The sequence below is a fragment of the Cyprinodon variegatus genome, unplaced genomic scaffold, assembly GCF_000732505.1.
Source record: "Cyprinodon variegatus isolate N-32 unplaced genomic scaffold, C_variegatus-1.0 Scaffold509, whole genome shotgun sequence".
Lineage (NCBI taxonomy): Eukaryota > Metazoa > Chordata > Actinopteri > Cyprinodontiformes > Cyprinodontidae > Cyprinodon > Cyprinodon variegatus.
In genome coordinates this window covers 291,770-316,104 of record NW_015150962.1, presented here as the reverse complement: position 1 = coordinate 316,104, position 24,335 = coordinate 291,770, and the positions used below count along the sequence as shown (strand labels likewise).

General features: G+C 36.5%; 3 protein-coding genes across 7 annotated transcripts in view; 1 reads left to right on the top strand and 2 right to left on the bottom strand.

Annotated features, from left to right (window-relative positions):
* Nucleotides 1-7,087: 7,087 nt before the first annotated feature.
* Nucleotides 7,088-13,854, bottom strand: ddx20 (DEAD-box helicase 20). Its single transcript, XM_015390700.1, has 11 exons — nt 13,653-13,854; nt 11,455-11,549; nt 11,007-11,175; nt 10,793-10,907; nt 10,570-10,712; nt 10,332-10,470; nt 10,153-10,211; nt 9,247-9,329; nt 9,026-9,131; nt 8,371-8,472; nt 7,088-8,272 (listed from the first exon to the last, which is right to left on the bottom strand). Exons 1-11 carry the CDS (start codon nt 13,846-13,848, stop codon nt 7,176-7,178), a joined length of 2,304 nt encoding a protein of 767 aa, XP_015246186.1. The 5' UTR covers nt 13,849-13,854; the 3' UTR covers nt 7,088-7,175.
* A 1,978-nt stretch (nt 13,855-15,832) lies between these two features.
* Nucleotides 15,833-18,625, top strand: LOC107094848 (parapinopsin-like). The gene is made up of 5 exons (XM_015390710.1): nt 15,833-16,320; nt 17,687-17,777; nt 17,854-18,091; nt 18,173-18,415; nt 18,485-18,625. Exons 1-5 carry the CDS (start codon nt 15,918-15,920, stop codon nt 18,623-18,625), a joined length of 1,116 nt encoding a protein of 371 aa, XP_015246196.1. The 5' UTR covers nt 15,833-15,917.
* Nucleotides 18,626-19,569: 944 nt separating this feature from the next.
* LOC107094855 (cyclin-dependent kinase 17-like) overlaps nt 19,570-24,335 on the bottom strand; it is a 54,743-nt gene continuing 49,977 nt past the window's right edge. For all 5 annotated transcript variants that reach the window (XM_015390720.1, XM_015390723.1, XM_015390722.1 and 2 more), the window contains one exon: nt 19,570-22,384. Coding sequence is in view for 1 of the 5 variants with exons in the window: in XM_015390722.1 (XP_015246208.1) it covers nt 22,347-22,384 (38 nt within the window). In the remaining 4 variants the exon portion in view is untranslated. The remainder of the gene's footprint in view (nt 22,385-24,335) is intronic.

The window sequence follows — 24,335 nt, the reverse complement described above, 5'->3', positions numbered from 1 at the left end:
CTGTCAACATTTTTATTTCTTCCCTAAACTCAGCGAGCATTTTTAGAGTTGTTGAGTATATGTATGTACTCTCTGTGTGGTTAGCAAACTTGGTGTTTGTACTTTTTGTCCTCGATGTTAAAGGATCTCTTTTTTACTTTATCTTCTGGAGACTTTAAAGTAAGGAAATCTGTTGTAAAAAAAAAAATATTATCACAAGGACCTAAAGTTTGCTAGATGAACATGATTTAGAAGATCTCTAAAAGACCAAAATGCCAGCGAAGCTTCACTAAAATGTCTGCAAACCTTAACTTACTCCCAGTTAAAGTCAGTCCATGTAAGTAATGATGATATCTGAACCCACACATTTGGCCTTTTCTTTTTCCATCTGAAATACTAGTTTATTGATGTCCATTCTGTCTGTAAATCAATGAGAAAACTCTCAATAGTTCATTAAAACGGGAAAAAAGCAGCAGACTAAATATCCACCTTTGCCAATCAAGGGAACTTATCATTCTTTTAATTTTTCTTGTTACTTTTTTCATATTTGTTGCTTCCTATATTTCTATTGTCAAGAACCCTTAATTTACTTTCAGTTTTCCTTTCAAGTCATGTTTCTGCTTCAAACTTACCAGATCTTAATTTTCCATTTCTGAATGTTTTAAACATTTAAAACAGCCTGAAGGAAAGAAAGCCTTTAAAAGGTAGTTATGAATGCAAATGAGAGTTATCTTTCTAAACCTGAACAGTTTTTGCTTTACTCATAAGGGTTTCACTATTCTACAGAAACGTATCTATACTATTTTCCAAGGAGACCATCTGCTCTGTTAAAAAGGCTCTGCATTATGTAAAAAAGAGTTTTCAAACAGTATTTACTTGACCATTGACCATTTCTAAATTCTGTTTAGGCTTGTAGCTCGCTAGGGCCATACTTATTATTCCAGATCTGAGAAATATTTAAAATGGCCAAATATAGCAAAAAGTGGTTTCTAACACCAGAACTGGGTTTATATTGTATTAAAATCAGTTAACCAAACAGGAGTTATGTAAAAACGGCAGAAGTAAACTACAGCAGCTAGAAGTCCGACTTTTCAGCACCAACACTCAGTATTTTACTCATGACGGTTGAGCTCCACTATAGTTATGTAAGGGGTTAAAATGTTTTTGGAACACCATCTGCCATGTCATACAAGATTCATAAGTTTGTTTAAATTTGTTTTTCTTTGCAACCAATATTTTTTTAAAGAAAATAATTTCAAGCTAAGGCTAAACATTTGGTTGTTTAAGGGTAATCGTAAAAAAAAAAGTGGTGGGTGATATGTGCAACAATCGTGTGTTAACAGGGTACATAGGGAAAGAAAAGCCAGCTGTAAATTAGTGCAGTTTCTACTCTGAGAAACTTTATTTACAACCAAAGTTGATGGTCTGGCTGCTGACTACACCGGAGCCGTCGGTCATTTTGAAGCAGTACCTTCCTTCCCTTGAAGCCAGTATCTGAATTGCTTATTATCCTGAGGTGAAATGCAATTTAAAAAGAAACAGTTATCAGGTCATTTGAAATATTTACTTTTACATATTTTTGTTTGTAAATTGTTTGGAATTTGGCTCTTTGCCGAGATCAGTGCTCGCTATTGATTTCATGTTTCAACTACACCTTAATTTGACATGTTATTTGAAATGTGGCTTGGTTCTGTTTTTTTTGCCACAGAAAAATGTTTGCTTTCTGAGGTTTGAGATTTTAAAAAAAATCACTAATATAGTAGTGCCCTTTGAGAAATGTGAAGTTTCAAAATTCTATTTTTATGGTAAAGAAGTGCGCTTTGAAATAATGTATCGGATTGGGAAAAAAATTTGGGGAAATGCTGATATTTATTTTTTATATTTTCAAGATTTCATGCTTTTCTGGTTATAAAATATGCTGTTTGCCCTTTAAATTTTGTTGATTAAGAGCATGCGTACTGAAGTCGAGGTGCAGCGTCTGCTTGTTTGAAAGCAATACTAGAACTGGTGTAATATCTGCACTGCTGAGGGTTTGCTTTTTTCTTTCCTTGCAGAAGTAAACACTTTAAGAACATGGGTAACTGTCATATTAGAGCATTATTTTTATGAAACTTTAAGGTCAGCTCAACTCCTCTGTTATACCTCAGACCCCAATCATCTGTAGGTCAGTAAAAACCCAAAAATAAAACTACAAATTATTTGCAAAATGGCACCAAAATGGACCTAATAAGTAGCTTAGTACAGAGTAATAACTGCCTATATTAACTATTTACTTTTATTAAAAATTTTACCATTAAAAATCAGAAACTTAGGCAGAAAACATTTTTTGTATTGAAAAAAAGGAATGGGACAGAAACATCACATTAAAAACTTTAGAATCTACAGACTTTAACCTGTTGTATCTGACAGTAGAAGCTATATTTTTGCTGTTGGGGAAACATTTTCCAACAACCGGTTATTTTTCCCAGCTTTTTTTTTTTTTTTTTTATGACACCGTTTGGAATAGTATGTTAGCATATAATAAGCTAGATGTGTTGAAGGCTCACATTTTTATTTACAAACAACGAAAATCGGTCTGTGGTCGTGTGTGTCTCTGTTACGTACTCTACTTTTACTGTCTCTTCTTTCTCTGAGCTCAGTCTCCCTTTTCTCTTTGCTTTGCCCTCCTATGCCACCTGTTGTTGTTCAGACTACTGCTGTGCGTATCTTGTCATGTGTTGTATATTATTTATGACCTTGTCTTGTGTCCCAACTGTGAAACGCCTGATAAAACATCTATATCTGCCAGAAAAACGTGTCGTCTTTTTCCCCTCATCCTTAAATCTTTCCTGTGTTTCTACTTGTGAAAAGAGAAAAACAGGTAAGACAACATAAACAGCTTCAGGGCATTTTCCAGGTCAGAATAGGTGTTGACCCAAAGGCTTCCATCAAAGATTTGAACCTTCAGGCTGTTACTTTGAAGTTGTTTGTTTAAAAGGAGAAAAAGCCCTGAATGTTAGACCAAAGTTTATGATAATTTTCTTTATATTAGTCGTTGCACAAAGTGAGTCACTAATCTACAGTGTACATAAGTAAAATGTCTGTCAAGCCTAAAACTATTGCCCTCCCTGATGATGTGAAAAAGCTTCAAAATAAATAAATTTTTATTGCATTACCATAATTTTAACCAAAAAAAAAAGGTTTCTGTCCTAAAATCACATCACTGCAACCATACGGTTTGTCAAGAGTAATTTAACAGTCCTTTTCAGCAACAAAGGCTCCAACTTAGTCTGTCATGTGATTAAAAAATACTTAGAAAATCTCACATATCCACAATAGAGTACAAATGCATAACAAATAACTGCCAGTTTTTATTTATTTATTTTATTTTTTTACAAAGGGTAGGTTCCCCTTATCAGTGACAGGAGTTCTTTAAAGTATAAGAACATTTTAAACATTGATTGAAATCTGAATGTGGGTAAAAACTTATAATTTACAGGATATTAATTGAAAACATTTATGTAAATCTCCTTAAATCCTGTAGAAAAATGGGGTTATAGCATGGCATTTGTACACCATCCCTATTTCTAAGACCCTTTGGTGGGAAGCAGGTAAAAAAAAAAAAGTTTTATTTTTCATATAGGCGCATACTGTATATAAAATGGTGGTGGTAGTTCATTAACAAAATCACCAGTGCCACACTCTTCCCCCATTTGTCGATCCACGTAAAACTCTCAATTTATTAATAATTAATATTCTTCACCACAAACATTTTAAAAAGTAGGGTCATGATTTTTAAACTTCTCTTAATCATAAATAGTCCTCGTTCATATCTTATGATCTCCTGCCCTCCATGTTTTTCTTCAATGGACTCCATTGTTGGGTGTAGGTTTGCACAGGGACCATAGGGACATGTCCCTACCAAAGTTTTGGACCAACCTACTTGTTCCTACCAATAATTCGATGTGAATAACATGTTTATAATTTACAATACAGCTTTGTTGCAGTAGTAGAGGACTTGTGGATGGAGAATATTGACACATGAAAACATTTTTTTTATCTTAAAAGCAAAATGTTGTTTGTTTTTTTTTTGTTTTTTTTTTGGTGTAATTCCAGCTCAAAGTGGGTCGCTCTGTGAGCTAAAGACATGTTTTAGAGTCTCTATACTCCAGTTAATGATTAATCGATTACTGAATTTGTTGACATTATTTCAATAATAGATTCATCTGATGAATAGGCTCTATGCACAACTCCACCACTTCCTGAACTTCAGGAGGCTCCTTTGTTTCCTGTCTTTCATGATTAGATGCACTGATTAATCCAAGTGTGTATGACCTAAGTAATTGGCCAGACACCTGGATTAATCAGTTTGTTCAGTAATGAAAGACAGGAAACAAAGGAGCTACCTTAAATTCAGGAAGTAGTGGAGCTGTGCATAAAGCCAATTGTTTCAGCACTAGATAAAATACATGAAACGGGATAAACAGAGTAACTACAGCCTAGATGTGGAACTTGTAGAGTGAAGTTAATGTTCTAAATGCTCAGTGTCAGCTCCTCTTTTAGTTCCAGTGCTCATGTAAATACAATACATTTATTTGGCATCCCTTGTATCTATTATTTTGCTTTGTTTAATGATACAAAGAGAACATTTAAAAGATAATAGTGGGGTTTTACCTCTGCACATTGACCTCTGCACATTTCTATATCTTCAAAAGAAAAAAACAGGATAAATCCACATATAACAGACATATTTAGACTATGTTTGGTTCAATAGGCACAGATTTACCTTCTGCCTTGTTATCTGGTAATTTCAAATGCAAACCTTTTCAAAGTGGAAAATAGTCCTAATTCTACATTCATTAGAGCCGGAGATGCTTCAAACATTGACAAACAGCACTTTTGTGTGCAGCGCTTATAAAATTTGTATACATGTAGCAAGAAATGTTGCTTTTTGCTTTAAATGAAATACACCCTGATTTTCAAGTCAAGCATAAAAAAAACAAGCATGCGTATTTTTGCATAGGACCAATGACATCAGACCAACTGTGTCCCTACCAAACTTGATATCAAACCTACGCCCTTGGTTGGTACATTCAACATCTACTGCCATAAACGGAATTGTGGTCAAAATTAGGAAACCATGCAGCTTGAAGTCTTTTTAGGAAATGAATTAAACCAGGTAATGACAATGATCACCAATGTTAGGTTCAACAACATCTTGGAAAAACCTTCTCTGAAAGCTTCTCATGATCAAAACTGTTAAAAAAACAAAAAATATAACTTTCTTTTCTTCAGACTTTTACCTCCAGTTTCTAACTAAATATCTCTCCTGCACACTTGAATTTGTTGCAACTATTAGTGTGACAGCCTGCTGAACCAGCACATTCCCAACCAACTCCAGAACTGTTTACAACCCTGCTGTTCTGTGCAGTTTTTCTATTCCTCCAACAATCTGCTGTTGCCTTAATATGCATAAATATTGGTGCACAATATTTTTAACTATCCTATTCCGTAACACATTTCTCAGAATATTGAATCTGACCATACTGCTTTTGAACATTTGTTTTATCCATTACAGTAATATTCCTTTTCCTGTTTTGTATTTTAACCTTTGGGTGACTGCAAACTTCTAATTGCATGTAACTGCTGCTTGTACAGCAGAATAACCCCATTAAAGAATAATAAAGGATAATTTTACTACATAGAGGCACTGCAGGACATCCAGCAGACAACCTGTGTATAAGTGGACCAGAGCCATTTTCCAGTGGGGGGGCAGTGAGCTACAGCAGTTAATATCAGAGCTGAAGGAAGCCTGCTGAGATGAACCTGTTGATGAAGGAGTTGGGACAGAGCCAGCCTCAGCTGGACTCCTTTCTGTTAGTGTTGCCTTAAAACCTTTGATTATGACCACAGAGGACAGAAGCAATATAAAGCGGTTGGCATGCTCCCTGTTATGGTCTATGAACATCATGGCTATACATGATATAAATTATAGATTCAGTTATAATCTGCTGGCCAGAACAATTGTTTTGTTGTGTTTTTCCATCTTTTAAATTTCCCATCTGCTTTTGTTTTATATCCACTTTGGATTAGCTCAAAGGAAGTAGTAAAAAGCAAAAAAACAGGTTTAACTTAAACCCCAAAAGTGAAATGAAGGTAAAGACTAAACATCCATACAGGGGGTGTCCTCTGATTTACAGGAAAGCCCATTTGCTTCAAAGTGCTCCATGCTAACATTCAGTAATAAGAATTTGAATACACCTTCATGGCTAAAAGGATGAAAGTTGCACACAGACGCCTGGATTTTCTCCCACAGAGACAGAAAAGAGAAGCAGAGAGCCTCAGGAAGTTCACAGCAGGAACGTTTTACCAAGTATTTTAAACCATCTTATTTTGAAATGATTTCTTATAGTAAATGTGAAAATAGTTCCTCCATCCAACCTCAGGAGAGATGCATCATCATGCCCACTTAAAAAAAAAAATATATATATATATATATATATCAATTATACCTTTGCTACCAGCGGCCATGACAATGCAAATGTTTGCATGAAAATGATGCGTACAGATTTTGACTTTTTAGGCTGCTTTGAAAATCACTTTTTTTAAATCATTTTACCATTTGTTTCTTTTCTCATCTATTAATCTGAAATCTCTTTCACATATTCCATACGTGTTATTATACAATCCTCTGTGCGCCTTAGCTTTACTAAACATTTCACTCCAAATTCATGATTTAAATCATAAACAAAATGCTCCAGCTAAAGAAATCAGGTAAAGTGCTCCTCTAATCTATTTATTAGAGAGCTCTTTGCCGTTTGTGTTGCCTAGCAGTGATGTGGGGAGTTGGTAGTTAGGCTGATTGGACTCTAATAAGGGGCAGGTAGAGAAAACATGCAGAACATCAGTTTATTATTCTGGAAGTGTTTGTACCTCATACAAATCATACAGTGATATGATGGATTTAAGCAAACTTGACTAATTGGAATGGAATTTGAAACAAACAAGAACCGAGTCTTGTCGTGTATTACAAAAATAAAAGTGACAAAATATGGGGCATAAACTAACAGAAATAGACAACTGCAGTGCAACATTTACGACTCAGTCTGGGGAACTTGTACCGGTACTTTTAATCTGTTTCACTCAGGATTTTAGTAAAACAGGCTATGATGGAACATATTTTAATAATAGATCCCAAAATGAGTGGAGATGCTGGTTTAGCGTTTCATGAGTTCCTGCATGTAGATTTCATTCATGCGATAAGCGGCCATCCAGTTGTTAGCGACGCTGTAGTAGCTCTGGTAGCCGTGCTCTGGAGAAGAAGACAGAGCAGAATAGTAATGGCTCCAGGCTTCGTAGCAGGCTTTCCAGTAGGCGTCAGAACTCCACTCCTCTTCGGTCTCCATTAACTCGTCTTCATCAGGCTTCCTCTTTTGCTCCTTTTTAATCCTCTCTGGTAACTTTATGCTGTCTTTTTTTATTTTTTTGGACTTATCCCTGGCAGTGATATCAGGACTGTTCTGATTGGCTGGCCTGTTTCTTAGAGGTTTGTTGCTCTCAGGCTGAAAAGCAACCCTTACATTTGTAGCGCAGGTTTCCTGGTCATATATTACAGATGCAGAGGGTTTCAGCTCAGTGGATGCCATTCCAGTAGCATGTTTTAAAACTTGCTTCTGTTCAGCTACTTGGAACTTCTGGGGAGCTTTAGGTTTGACATCAACGTTCCCATCAGAGTGGGAGCTGTAGGAATCGGACACAGACTGCGGCCGCTCGACTCTTTGGGTCAAAACTACGGCTCCCTCATCCTGAAGCATGACACACTCATTGTGACCATCCTGATCACTGCCCTCTCCGCCTCTGAACTCCCTGATGATCTCCACTGTCCTCCCTAAACCTGTGGTAATGAAAGATCGGAAGTCCAGCTCAGCCTCCTCAAACGTCAAAAACTTCCACTTGCTGTTCTTGAAGGAGCTGAGGGGGGGGATTTTTGGCAGAGCGTCTTGCAGCTCTTTCCGAGTCGGCTGCACAGGAGAAGGGCCATGCTGCAAACTCTCCTTCATGGAGGAATCCATCCGACTTTCACTTCCTTTTCCATTCTGTGATGTCAGGGCTGCTGTGTGGGTTTTCTCTGTCCTCGTCTGACTGCTGGACTCTCCAGCTTTATTCCAGTTGGGATCAGTCACTGGGGCTCTGGTGTTAGAACCCTTTTTCTTTGTAGTTCTGGAAACCAGCTGAGAGGCACTGTCTGGAGCCGCGGCCTCGGAGCATATGTCCCAGTCACATGGCTCATCCATCAAGCCCGCGTCCAAGACGGCTAAAAATGAAAGAAGACACATGAGAGAAAAACCGTTTTACTCCACCTGCTTTAGCTCAAAGTCTTAAAAAGTAAAGAAACCATCCTCTGAGACTCACATGGTAAAGCTGACAAACTGAGGCCACACTTCTGAGCAATGGCCATCATTTTGTTCTCCTCTTCTCCATAGCAGCAGTAGGTCACGGCCATCCCCTGAGTGCCTACAAACACAGGAAGATTATGAACGGATCCCTATAATGAATCAAAGAAGGAGTGAAGGTCGTGCAACGAGGGACACTGACAGCGTAATATAATGCTTCCCTCTATAGAGCAGGGTTTGTCAAAGTCATTCTTACTAAATGCAGATTATTTAGGACCTTTTGAACTACATTTTCATTTTACTCCTTTAGATACTAAAGGGAACCAGGCTAATCTTTAAAATACTGTTTAATGCGATTTATAATTGTGCCTGATTTTTGTGTTGAGAAAATACATTAATGTTTCAGGTTTTAACGTAAAATAATGAAATAAAAAGGTTCAAGGGGTAATAGATGTTTGCAATGTTTTATAATATTTCTGTTTTTATTTGGAAGGCCGCAAAATGGACACTTTATTTTCCCAGATAATGTGAAGCTTAGAGTTAATACTGGAAAAAAAACGATAGAACCTCTCAGCAAACACCCATTTCTGCTGTAACATCATCAAACATCTGGGATGATTTGAGTAAAAAGCTGAAGGTCAAACAGTGAACATTTCTGATTGGTGGAGACCTACCGAACCGCCCAGCCCGTCCGATTCTGTGCATGTAGGTTTCCCAGTCCTGGGGCACATCCAGATTGATCACCAGGTTGACTTTCTCTGCATCTATACCTCTAGAAGTCTGACTCACGAGAAAGAGAAACAAAAACAAATGTATTCATAGTTAAAAATAATGCAGCTGACACGTAAAGAACAGGATCAGAGAGAAAAAGACTCATGGAAACATTGAATCCCACCAGATCAGTTGAGATGAGCACTCTGCACTGATACTGCTTCAGTTTGGACATCGCCTCAAGTCTCTGGTCCTGACTCAGACCACCTGTATGAATCATCACTCATGTTATCACACATTTATATTGCATCTTTTTTTTTTTTTTTTTACTTTTAATAACTACACAAAGAGTAGAATACAAATAGGAAACCATGAGATGTACCTTGTTCTACCATGTAAAAGGACTGTTACATTAAACAAACTTTTTTATTTTGCTCCCATAGGAGATGGGCAATACAATAACATTCACTGTATCCTGTAAAAAATGACCGTAGATGATTCAACACAAACATGTTGACTAAAATAATTAAAGTAAAGTTACTGGTGATGTTTTTAAACCCTGAAAAAATAAATGATGTGTTTATGTTGTAAAATATGAATCTTAAAAAAAAAAAAAATCTTGTTAGCAATGTTTTTGTTCTCTAGGACAGAGTATTAGGGCCGAATAGAGATTTTCTTTTTTTTTAAAATACAAGAATAAAGTAATAAAATTATGAGAATAATGATGAAACATTTTATAGTCATAATATTAAGAGAATAAAGTCGCAACATTAGGAGAATACCATTTTGTTACCAAATAAAAAGAGGATATACCTACATGTACCTACACCGAGGGTACTTGTAATTCAGGTAACTCACCACTAGATGGGAGTCAATCTCACACAAACGCACACATTGGGGCTTTAAAGCCCATCTCAGTTATAGTCAGTCTATCAATAACAGGTTGCTTCCATAAACCATATACTTCCATAATCTGAATGATTCGACAAAAGACATATGGATACCACTTTCCAATTTCCTTCAGAATAAGTTGGAAAATATGTTTTCCCCTTTTTTTTTTTTTTATCCCTTAAAACAGATTTACTCTCACCTGAAATACAAACTGCAGGTAACCCTTTTGAGGACAGGATATCTGCTAGGTGCTGAGCCCTGAGGGAGAAACTCAGCATGTCAGAGAAACATCTTATTTTGTTCATTCAATTCTTACACTTTTCTTTAATGATAACGAACAGCTGCAAAAAGGAATGTGAGGATTAGAGATATTTCTACCTTGTGTGAAGGTTAGAAAAAACCAAGGCTTGATTAAATGGGATTTTACTAAACAGCTCCATTAGGTGCTGCACCTTCTCCTCAAAAATTTTGTGAGGTAGCGGATGGGACTGCACCAGCTTGTAAAACTGCTTTAAGCCTAAAAAAAAACAAAAACCCAAAAAAGATTACCATAAGTCAGCAGATGAAATCGGGAATCAGAAGAAGGGGTAGAATTGATCTTAAACAAGAGTCTTACCTTTAAGACCCATGTCACTGGGATTGAGTCTAACAAAAGTTGGCTCATTCATGTAGCGGGTAAGGTGTTGAGCAAGGGACTCGGTGTAAGTGGCAGAGAGCGCAAGCATTTGTTTATTGACCGGCAGAGAGGAGAAGATCCAGCTTAGGAAGAGAACAGAGATCGCTAAATGAATAAAACTAGTTTTAAATTCCAGCAACAATCTGCACTGAATTGATCTCACTTTATCTGATCCTGGAAGCTGCCCTCCTCCAGCAGCTTGTCTGCCTCATCCAGAACGAAGAGCCTGACGCTGGCAGTGGACAACATGCCAAGTTCAATAAGCTGCTTGATGCGACCTGAGAACACAAACAAGGAAATCTGTCACCAAAAACAAGCATCACCATGAAATCATGAGGAGATTCCTTCCATCTATCGACACCCCACTGGTTTCTTACCAGGGGAGCCCACAGCGATGTGACACTTCTTCAGATGGGCTTTATCTTGGCTCACAGGCCTGCCCCCAATGAAAACATGACACTCCAAGCCTTCCATAGCGCAGCCAATGGCCATCACCACTGAGTGGATCTGCACAGCAATCTCTCGCGTCGGAGCCAAAACAAGAACCTGCATAAGAAGTAAAACGATAGTGAGGAAAAAATCCACAAGCCATAAGCAGATCCTGGATGCTTCTAAAACAGTAATAGTTGAGGGCGTCCTTTACGATTATTAAACATACTTCTCCTTAATAACAAGCTTACAGTCATCAGCAGAAAATTTAAATCAGAGTGCTCAATACTAGTATGAGGAAAATAGATTAGATTTATTTAAAGATCTATAAAAACATGGAATTATATACTGATGAAATGTCCCACTCATGAGCGCCAGTTAAATATTTCCTGTCACCTGAGTGGACGGATTCTCCAGGACAAGAGAGTCCAGCGCAATCGTGACGAAAACACATGTCTTCCCTGTTCCAGACTTGGCTTGCACAATCAAATCTGAAACAAGATAGAAATAAAAAACAAAAGCTGATGCAATGGAACAACAAAACAATAAATTCTGGGAAAACAAGCATTTTAAAATGACTGGGTGCATGTTTCCTCAATTTAACACGAAATATAAAGCTCACTCCCTAAAATAAAAGTAATCTATCCATCTCCCATTTTGGTTTGAATTTTTTGTATAGCTGATCTATCTGGTATGTACACGGTCAGGACTTTAATGTGGGTTGGTCCCATTTGGGATTGAGCAGGGGCAGCTACAACATTGTTAATTTTATCTAAACGCATTAAGCTTGACTGATGAGCAAAGACAGCAAGACACATTTAACAATTCCTTCAGGGAGAACTGAAAATATAAATAAAAGGTAGTAGTATCAATGATTGCTTTTTTTTTTTTTTAGATTGCATCCAGACTGTATGAACAACTAACAGTCATACAGTTTTAATCAGCAGTTTCTTGGCTTCCAACAGGCATAGACGCCATGGAGAAACACAAATGTTTTAAGCAAGTATGGCTAGTTTAAAGATGGTAGTTAGAGCGGGAGACAGCTCCAACACAGCTGCAGCTGTCCAGTTATTTAACATCTAATTGATCTCTAAAGGCCTAATCCAAATTGTTGACATCCTACATCCTAGGTCACGGATTAGTGGACCGGGGTCCGGATCCGGGCCCACCTACTGGCTAATCCGGACCCAACCTGATTTAAAAGATTTATAAATTATCACAGGTTGTCCGACGGCAGTGTCTAACTTCACTTGCGCCGCTTCTCCTGTTAATATGGTAAAGCCCTCCAGAGCATCCGGGACCAGGCTGCATGTGATACTAATTAGCCAATGAGCTGTCAGTCTGGGTTGCTGCTACTGGCCACTTTTAGACACAGTAGGCAAACTTGCGGCTAGCCGGGCGATGGGAAAGAAGGACGAGACGATGAGAAAAAGAGAGCTGAGATATTGTGGACTGCTGGAAGAACTGCGGCGAACTAGTGAAAGAAAAGTGAAATGGCGTGCTCAAAGATGACCCTGCACATTTTGAATATGTTTTGCTCAATCTACTGCTGTGAAGCAGGATTCTCCACCACCATAATCAAAAATAAATATTGATGCAGACTCATTAATGGGCACCTAGATATGTGCTTGAAAATGGCTTAGTCAGCATTCAAACAGTTTTAAAAGCCTTAAAGGACATCATGAAGCCAGCTTCTCTCATTAAGCCATACCAAACTAAACAATTGTTGTTCTCTACTTCAAAAAAGACTTTAGAATTTAAAATGGAAACGTTTTCTTTTTATATATATATACTTTTTTATTTAAAAAAATCAATGTATTACATGGATGCATAAAAAACATTTCATTTTAGTGTTAAATTCTATTTAAAGTAACAGATTGCAAATAAAAATGTCTCTGGACCTTTACTGGTTGATGATTTTCTTTATTCGGACACCGCTGATGTAAAATACTTTTTTAATCGATGAATACAGTATTTAACTTTTGATTTTAAAAAAAGGTGTGATGAATATGAGTTTTAATTGTAAAGAAATTAAAATCTAACAAACTCCGTTCAACCACTTTACATCAGGTTTCTACTAAATGATGTACTTGTTATGGATTGAGTGGTGGCCCAGGGGTTAGGGCATAGAGCTTTGAATCCTGAGGTTGTGAGTTTGAAACCCACTCCCACTGACTGCCACTCTGAGGAAGAACTTTAACCCCACACTGCTACCTGGGTTCCCCAGAATGGCAACCCACTGCTCCCCAAGGGAATGGGTGCAGAGGAAAACTTCTCCAATGTGAGATCAATAAAGTTCAATTAGTATTTATGGGTGTGTAGGTAACAGGTTTGAGTTCACTGTGTTAAAATATTGAGATTCAAATAAAGCCTGTGAGACATTTTGTAAAAAAGTAAACTGTTTCATCCGCCCCCATTCTCCCTAAAGCAGCAAAATATATATATTTTATTAAAACACGATGATTGTTTCTAACGTGAGCCTCCAAACTGAGGTCGAGTCCTGCCCTTTGTCATATCTAACATAGTTGAATTAGTGTGATCTGGACGCTGCCAGGTGTATCATCGGACAGAGCTGCCACTATCTGTTGACCTACCGAGTCCGCAGCGGCCCAGAGGGATCGCCTTCAGCTGGATGGGGGACGGTTTCTGAAACCCCGCAGAGGACAGTCCGTCCAACACCGGCTGAGACAACAGCAGTGAGCTGAAGTCAATCCCCTCCGCCAGAAGCACGTCCTCTGTCCTTTTTCGAGTCTCTATATCGTGTGCGGCTCTCCTCATGGAGGCCGCCATCTTTACTGTTTACCACCTGCGATGCGAGCAAGTTTAAGTAGAAATGGTTTGTCGCCCTCTAGTGTCGTGGAGGACAGACAATATTTGGGCCTAAATGTTTCCCAAACTTTTTTGACTTGTGTAACTCCTTGGCCATTTATTCATACCATGAGTATCCTCTCAGTCAAAAGTATTGATGATTGTCCAAAAGTATAAAGTACAATAATTGATTAAAAAATAAAAACAATTTCACTCACTCTCACTCTCACTTAATCATTTAATTATTTCCATATGAAATAATATCAACATATGTGTCCTGGGAGTTAGTAGGAAATCATAATAAATACAAAATAGAATATCATAAACCTGTATTTATAAAACGAGCTTCTTTTAGTAAATCCCTTACAAGCACATTTAAACTTGAGGAATTGGGAACAAAATAAAGAACAAAAATTAGTCAGACTGACTTTGTTTCTATCCAGACACCTGAGCTGCTTGATGAGCTCTGATAGCTCAGTGTGGTAAGCAGCTGATACCAGGCTATTCTCTACATTCAGTCTGTTCCTCTGCTTGGTTTAGATGTGGGTCACAGCTGAAGGTCAACTCAAACATATAAGAAAAACTTGCCTTTTGGCTGATAAAAGCTTGTTTAAATTTTCAATTGGGTCCTCACAAAACAAAAAAGATCCCAGCTCTATTTTACTACCTAAGAAATAAGATATTTTCATTCAGCCCTCACAAGGCACTCGTGGACCACAAGGGGTATGAGTACCCCCTGTACCTCCTGCAAAGATATTATCTACAACCTGAGTAACTAAACTTCACAAATTAAACACTCTGAATATAGATAATCTCTGATGAATAATTTAGTTCAGTTTTAGCATGGCCAGACCATGCAATGTTTTCTTTTCATTGCATAATTAAATCAAGCTTTTATAAATGCAAAGAATGGATTGATGATGGTATTTGTGTTATTTGATAACATAAATATTTTTAAAGTGGTTTATAGATTATTAAATAATGTGTTTACTGTAGAATTGAACTAAAGATGTTTAAAGGCCATAAACTGCACTGAATCAATTAATAATAGACTGTAAGCCAGTCACTAGCATCAGTCATATTAGTCGTTTGCAGTGCAACATTGGTTGAGTGTGAGGGGATTGCTGTAGAATCAATGACACAAGGCAAGCCAATTGCTACATGCTCTTCCAAGAGAAAAAAAATCCTGCAAAGTCCTGATGCAGTCAGCTGGTTCGCCTTGGATAGAAAACGTATAACCATGCTGATTGTATGATCCTGTTGAATTGTCTCTGTAAAGTTTCGATGAAATGTGTTTTGCAGTGGCGCTCTAAATGAACTGAACTGTATTGATTTTTTATGAGTATATTTGCATACAACAGGGGGCATATATTTGTATAGGCAATAAACGCAAATTTGAAATAAAAGATTTCTATTTTCTTTATTTATTTTTTTCATTTTTTACATGGATGAACTCTTATAATTTACCTATTTTTTTAGCCATTGTCTATATTCTGGGCTGCCTTTTAGAAAATGCTATCCAAATGTTTTTGTTTGTTTGTTTTTTTTAGGCACAGAAATGAGAATGTTTTTTGTTACATGTAAATTACATAAATAAAAATAAAAAGTTTCAGCTTTAAATAGATGTATTACTGATTAGTTATGTATCGAATTTTGTAGATTTTATTGTCTACTTCAGGTTTCTCCTTCATTGTTAAAGTTAAAAGTAAAAAAAAATCAAACGTTTTTGATAGAAAAGCAAGCTTTATGAAAAGCAGAACTTCTGCACGGTTTCCTTACAAGCAGTTATTGTGATCAAATCTAGCAATAATGTAAAGTGCAGTCTAAGAGGATTTGTTTATCATTATCTCTATAATCTGGATTTACGGATTTGCTTTATAAGAATTATAGTTCATCTTATTAAAGTAGAAAATCTCCGTGTCCTTTCCCAAGATGTCACAGAGCAGCGGTCGAGTAGAAGATGGCATATAACAAGGAGATGCTGTTTCATGTTTCAACAGTCAGCTTGTTTTAAAAAAAAGTTTAGGATTTGAGCTAATGATTGATCACATATGCTTGTTGCTTTTAGTATTGTTCGTGTTTTATTGTACTCTGTAGTTTATCACACAATTGAAAGACTGTCAAAAATGGAGCCTGTTACTTCAACTGAAAACCTCTCATCTGAGAGTTTAAGCCACACAGGCCTCCTGTCTCAGATGGGATACACAATATTGGCCATTATCATGGGAGTGCTCTCTTTGGCGGGAATCATCCTCAACATCCTTGTGATAGTGGTGACAGCGAGACACAGAAAGTTAAGGCAGCCGTTAAGCTATGCTCTGGTTAACCTTGCTGTATGTGACCTGGGCTGCGCTTTGTTTGGAGGGCTACCCACAACATTCAACGGCATCATGGGGCAGTTCAGCCTGGGACGGTTGGGCTGCGTGTTTGGGGGCTTTGCTGTCGCCTTTTTTGGTGAGTCTGTTTTCTTTTATTCTAAATCCTAAAAATGTACCTGCAGCCCTGTGCTGTAAGTAAAAATCTTCTTAAAATGTACAACACAGGTCTGCAGGTAAAGATTGGGTGTATTGATGGATGCTTGATTTGAACCAAGCATTTTGATAATTTAAACAATAAACACAAAACTTAATTTTGTTTTGTTGTCCAAACTGACTAGTAGTCAAAGGCAGTGCATAATACTGTGTGTGATTTATTACAATTACTGTTGCTCCATAAAATCCCCACATTAAGCAAATCCACTATTAATATTGTTCTACAAACCAATGTTGACAAAGAATAACATATTTAATAAAAAAATATATATATATATAATATATATATATATATATATATATATATATATATATATATATATATATATATATATATGGTATATAATGCACAGAAATTGTGTTTTGACGAACTAAAGTTTTTCTTCTGCCTCGCTGCAAATTTATCAGTAATAAAAAACTTGCAAAAAAAATTTAAATAAAGAATAGATGTCTTCACTTGATTTCTTTGAAAAATACTTTTTCATATTGGAGACAAACATGCCTAACACACCTAAACATTGAGAGTGTGAAAACCATTAGTTTTGGTGTTCCTCAGAGCTCCGTCTCCAGTCCCCTGATCTTTACCCACATGTTCTACAGCTGGTTACTATTAGAGGAAATAAAAACATAAGTAGACATTCAGACATCAATGCTCATTGTTTATATAATTCAGTTTCATCTGAGTTCTGCTGAGAGAGTATGAATTTTAGGATGCTTCAGAATCAAAATGCCATAATAATAAATGGTTTGTCAAAAAAATAAATAAAAAGGAAAATATAAATAGGGGAGGTACCACTGACTGAAAACAGTAAATCAAGTCAAAATATGTTTTTCCAATCTCAGATTTTATTAGAAACATCAACAACAAAGGTTTTAGAATTCATTGTTAAAAAAAATGACTTATATGTTGGTTTAAACCTTCAACATGTGAAGATCAGAGCTGTTCTTCTTGCGCATAACCAAAAAACATGGGACCCCTTTTTTTTTAGAAAAACAATAAAGATAAAAGCATAGACCTTCAATTAAAACACTCTTAAATCAGTATTATATTAAATGTCCAAGTTTTATGTTTAAGCAATAAAAAGGCTTGGAAAATAATTTGTTTTAAATAAAACCTTAATCTGAGAAATTCAATGATGTGGAAGGATTATTTTAGTTCTAAAAACAAAGGAATGTTAGCACAAATGTACAAGGTACTAAAGTATTGGTAAAATTAAATTTTATTTAAAAAAAATATTAATTGTAAATGAAATGAAATTTCTAATAAGTCATTTTTATTTTCCCCACAGGTATATCAGCTCTGTGTACAGTGGCTGTTATTTCTGTTGAACGTTACATTGTGGTGTGTTATCCTATGGGAGCTGTTCTTTTCCAGACCAGGTAAAATCTACTAATATTCCTCAGTCTCTATAGAAGAACGCTTCCATCAACAACAGGCTGTCCTCATCTTCCACAGGCATGCGGTGGCAGGCGTGGTTCTTTCCTGGGTCTGGTCATTTGTGTGGAACACCCCACCTCTGTTTGGGTGGGGAAGTTTTGACCTTGAAGGGGTTCAGATTTCCTGTGCACCTAACTGGTATAACCGTGATGCTGCCAACATGTCCTACATCATCCTCTACTTCTCTCTATGCTTTGCGGTGCCCTTTTCAGCTATCATGGTGTCCTATTCCAAACTTTTATGGACCCTTCGTCAGGTGATTAATGCAGATTCTGGATGTTTTTTTTTTTGTTTGTCTGCAGACTGTCACCATTAATTCCTCTGTTTGGTTCCATAGGTCTCTAAACTGCAAACATCTGAGAGCGGAAGCACTTATCGTGTGGAGAGGCAGGTTGCTCGCATGGTTGTGGTGATGATTCTGGCTTTCCTCATCACATGGCTGCCTTATGCAGCAATGGCCTTGGCCGTCATCATGGACCCCAGTCTTAATATAGACCCCATCGTCGCCACCATACCGGTTTATTTAGCCAAAAGCAGCACCATCTACAACCCCATCATCTATATTTTCATGAACAGACAGGTAACCCTTCATTTATTTGAACACATAAACAACCACACAGCAACAAACCATGAGCTGTCTGTCTTTCAGTTTCGTGGCTGTGCTATTGCTGTTCTTCAGTGTGGATGGAGCCCGTGGCCCTCTGAAGCCCAAATATCTGATGCTGCCACCATTGTAGCATCAGTCAACAAAAACAACAAAGCTGTAGTGGAACAATCTCCAAAAGAATAAAAATGATCCTTTGGATTCAATTGTGAATTATGCAGTTTGTAAGACACTACAGAAAGATACCCTGTTAAAAATGCGGAAAGAAAAATATAAAATATGAAATCATTTGTTAAAAAGTTCAAAGACCAAGCTGCTTTTTGACCTAATCTAAGGTTTTTGATTGATTTGTTTATGTTGTTTCTTTCTGAGTGTTGGCCAGGTAGGAAATATTCATGTATTCATGAAATGTATTGTCGTTAGGTTTACTGTCAATTTACAATTCTGGTCACTTTTTAATTTTGAGCCCTACCCTTTAAGGTTAAAACAAATAATATGGTGGGTTCTGTTGCCTTGCAGTGTTTGCTTTAATACAAGGGGAGCCCTGATGCATAATAACCTTGAATTAAAGGGATAATAGACAGCATCAAACAGGACAGGACACAAATACAAATATGTATTCTTGATTAAACTTAAAATTTCATCATTAACATCTATATTCATTTTATTCAACCATTTGGCTTTAAGTTCAAAGCCAGTTGAAATTAAAAAGCTTCCTATAGATTCATTTTAAAAATTCTATACTTTTGTTCATACATAGATTTCAAAATTTGCACCAAGATTTTTTTTATCATTATGGGACTTTAGGTACAGTACATTTAAATTCTTACTTAAAAAAAAAAAAAAAAAATCAATTATTTGCTCCACGCTCAGAGTAATGTAATTAAATTGCCAATACTCAGTTCTTTCAAATTAAGTATTTCTTAGCAGAATCTAATTTGAGTGTACAGAATTTGCAATTCAGATCTTCCAACCACCTTCATTGATGTATCTTATTACAGTACGTTCATAATGCGGACAAACCTTTATCACCTTTAAAGGACATTCAGTTTTATTGCTTGGGTTTTGTGTGTTTAGCTGGAAAATAAAAACAGTCATCTTTATTGCAGGCACCCATTAAAATAAATAAGTATGCAATCAAACAGTTTCCATGGCTTTTTATTGATTACAGAAATATTGCTAAGACCTTTAATAAAGAAAAGCAAAAAAGGAGAAAAATCTAGAATGTGAATAGCTGTATCAAACCTGTACATTTCTTTATATACAGAGTGAGGGATCATCTATGTACATGCTACATACTGTCACACTCTAGGAAACAGAAGTAGTCCTTAGATGCAGAAGCATGGGATCAGTTGACTTGTTCTAAATCCATTTTATGGAAAGATATGCAGAAATGACCCGAGGTCAGCATCAGAAGCAGTCACATACACCAACAGGCTTTCCTCACAGATACAGTACATGTTGACATGTCAGCTAATTTGTGTGTAAAAAAAAAAGTTGTGTGCTTGAACACCTGATGCTGGGGGCAGGAGGGATCGACTTTGGTCGTCCAAGTTCTGGCCAATATAGCTGAACAGATGGAGAAACAATGCAGCGCCCTTCCAACTTATTGGCACACCAAGTGAAAACCATGTAGAAATTATAAGACTTTTTTTTTTTATTGCAGTGAAATAATCTCAAACTAAAAAAAACTAGATGAGCTTGTTACCTTTTTTTGGAAGTTTTAGCTGCTTTAATCTGCTCCAATGTTGCATTAACTGTAGATTTCCTGATGAAATATGTAATTTTGTTTGCCTTATTTAAAATGAAATGTTCTTGGCATTAAAATGTTTAAGTTAAATAAGTCTATGTCACCTCATATTCATATTCTTGGATTAATCTTGGATTACCATGATTACTATATTAAATCAAATTATTTTGCAAAAAGAAAAAAAAAAAACGCATTTATTAAAATTTTACATTCAGTTTTACCTTTATATTTTTCACATTGTGTGAGATTAGACCACTGCATTGAAAGATAAAATGATCTTCTGTATTCCAAACATCTTTCAGATACATTTTCAAGGGGGTGGCAGAACACATGGAGGGCGCTGCATATTTGACTGCCTACATACTGTATTTTAGCTGATTTTGATTAACCGTACAGCCCGTCATGTTCCAGTCAGCTCTTTATATCGGTATTTTACATTGTGTTGTTATTGGTACAGTATTTAAGGTTCATATTATATTATTTGGTGTAATAACCATGTGATAAAATTATGTTGCATGCAATGCTCAAAGGGGGTATTCCTCTTCCTGCAGCAGGTAATCCACATACAAACATAAAAACATGTGTTTTATAGCGAAACATGCTTAAAGAGATGGCGACAAAGAACAAAATGTAAGGTAGTCTCTAAACAACAATATTAAATTGATTTAACAGCAAATGAATGACAGCAAAGACGGATATTCTTTACATACAGTATAAACTATCATCGCAAAGGACTTTGGACCATGAATTGCTCTACTGGGGAGACACGCCATCAGCTGCACCTCACAGCATCCACAGAAACAAAACAAGCAAAAAGTCCTGAGCTTAAGGAATGTGCAACATGTCCCCAGCTAATTACCCACTGTTAAGACTGAGAACAGCATCCTGGAATAATCATTGCTTCTTCTGAAAAAGTAAATCTCATGATCATATATATACAGATTTATTTCATTTTAAAAAGAAGTAAAATCGTAAAAAAAAAAAAAGCACATAAGGTTTGACAGAAGAAGGATCTATTTATGAGTTCGAGGTAAAATCAGATACAAACAGGACAGTTCAACATTAAGACCTCCACATGACAACAAATAACTTCTCAGTCAAGGCAAAAAGGATGAGGGGTGGGGCATCTGGGAATCAGCAGGTGAGGAATTGTACACTTCCTTTACCTCTTCAGTGTTATCCTTCTCACAAAAACAGAACAGCATTCTGCAGTGTAGTGTTTTTCTTTACAGCATTGCGGAAACGCAGAGTGTTTTCAAATGTAGAGTATCCAAGTAGTGCAAAAACAACATCTTATGCATGTCCTATGATTTTAGTGGAAATCATATTTTTTTGGTTTCTCGAATGATTCTTACTCAGTCGTGTACATGTACATCCTACCCTGCTGGAGCGACTGATGAGGTAACAGAAACAGCCACCCTGACCTCTGCTGGGCAATAAGGTGCAAAACATTTCTCTCCGTAAACTCCAACTGTCAACACACTCGTCATTTTCAAGTGAGCCATCAGTGTAAGTCAGTGTGTTTAAGATAAACATAATCAAAGAACAACCGTTAAAGGAGTTCAGCAAAAGTTCAGGGTCGAGGTGCAATGCATTAGAGTTTGGGTTCAGGATGAGGTGTGCTATGAAAAAAGCAGGAGTTCTACAGCTTAGTCTATCTATGTACAGCAATAATGTGAACATAGAGTGAGAGTTGACACCTCTTACTTTCTTAGCCGTTGATTCATGTTGACTTTGACTCCTCCTTCCTTCCAGCTGACTGATACAGCAAGATCAGTTTCAAATCCGAGTCAGCTCACATTATAACACTGTCCTCTTCTGGACAGCAGTAGCAGCAGCAGCAGCAAGGAGAACCTTATATCCTCCCACTTCTTCCAGCATTACACTTATTCATTATAATATCTATCATTAGGGTTGAACTGAGTCTTTATCTATAAGTTAGAATTCTTCAGCCATAGTTTTGTGTGGTTTTTGTTATCACATTTACTGAAAGAGTGTTGGTGTGTATGTCTCTTTCCTTTCTCCAGTAGGAGTGTGTGACTGTGTAGCAGGTGTGCTTCGCTCCTTTAGACTGTGTGTGGCGGGGTTGGTAAATGTTGGTTTGGATGAGACAGCCCTACGTGTCACTGTCTCCTGCATCTCACCATCCCGCCAGCACTAAAACAACACACTCTGCCTCCTGCTCTTCCCCTGGCCTGAGATACAGAAAAAAGAGAGATACAGAAAAGAGGGAGATACAGAAAGAGATGAAAGTTGTTGAGATTAATTTCTTTGGACATATGAACATTGTTAAACGTTTGCAAATTTCACATTAAGCCAGTTAACACACCACTACAGGCCAGAAAACATTAGATGCACAAGACTGCAGCAACTGCTTAGTTACTAGAGGTGAGTATTGGCATGAGTGTTGCGATTCGATACGTGTCGCGATACTTGGGTCACGATACGATATTATCACGATATTGCAGTATCAAAATCAAATGATGAGATAAAACAGCAAGTGCTGTATATTTTCATCAGAAAATATTGCTTAGGTACTATTATCCATTTTGTTTGGGGTTTTCTTCCACTGTGACTGCCTCAAATACAGATTTGGTGCTGCACGCACAGTTAAAGGGCTCCACAGCGCTTTCTGTCAGAGTGGTGGTGCAGAGGTAGCCCATTTTCCCATCAATGTTTTATGTAACCATTTTTTTTTTTAAATCGATACTACTACTTTAAAACTGACTTTTTTTCCCCCCATAAAACTATTTCACACAAATAAAACAGAGCAGCATCTCTCAAAGTGACACTCACTCCTGAATAAACAGTTAAACCACTAATTCTTATATCTTAAGTCAAAGACTTAAAAACCCAATTGTTTGTCTCATTTGTTTAAAACTACCTTTGACTGTTAAAATTAAACTGTCAACTGAGGTATGATTAGTTTAAGTTTGTGGTGGTTCAGCTGTTTCATCTGCTCTACTAGCTGCTCTTATTTTCCTTCTGTTTTACTTTTTAATTCATGTTAATTGTCTTTTTAGTGAATCCTGCATTCCAATTCTGAGCTTGTGAGAAAAAAAATATTTCAAATTTGGATTTCAGAATGAATTATTATTCTAATGTTAAGGGGAAAGTAAGTTGAAATCAGTAAAAAAACGTTTTTTTCTTTCAGTTTAGGTGGTTAACAAAAATAAATCTTACTTTTCCTCAAAGAAACCTTTAAAAAGTAATCCTCACTTTTGTTAGTCCTGCTTTACAAGAAATTATGGAACAGCAAAAAAAAATCATCTTTATTCCCAACACTTTCTAGAAATGCATTTTACCAGCACTTGGCTATCAATTCTGAAGATCATTTGAAACGTCAACTATAGAAACAAATCACTCCTATCCTGAACATATATACTAACTGAATAAACATAAATGCATCGCATAATCAACAAAAACCTGTAAATTTATATATGACTGCTTAATTTTATTCAGCGCACCATGTAAACTGCTAACTTTGCATTTGTTGTTTACTAGACATTTACATTACAAATGACAATAATATTATCTGCTAACAACTAGGCTTTCCATCAGTTTTTAATCTGGATACTCTAACTTTTAGAACAGATTAGAAACCATTTGGGGGAAGAAAAAAAAATGGATTGCATAAAAACTGACAAACCTTCTCCGCCTTCAACCTAAATCTGGGATATTGAAAATGGTTAAACACTGCCAAGAAAATCCTTAGAATTAAAACCAAACACGATGCTTTGCAAAAGTATAAACATGTAAGTGAAGAGAAAATTATACAGGTCTTTTAAATTATTGTAAATAAACAAATAAGCGTCCCCCAGCATTTACTTTGCTTTGCTCAAAAACCCTTAAATAAAATCTAGTGCAACAAACTGCTTTTAAAAGTCTTAATTGAGATTTTCTCAGTTCTGTGTATAAAGAGAGATAGTCTCGGTGTTTTGCTAAATGCTGAACAAACAGCATCATGATGAATAAGAAACACACCAGACAGGTTTGGGCAAACGTTAAAAGCAGGTTTAGATCATTATAAGTTATATCTGGCTGTTTAAACAGGGAAGAGTTACATATGAGATTTTATGGAAATCACAAATGGAAAGTAGGGCTGCAACTAAGGAATATTTTGCAAATCTATTAATCTGTTGATTA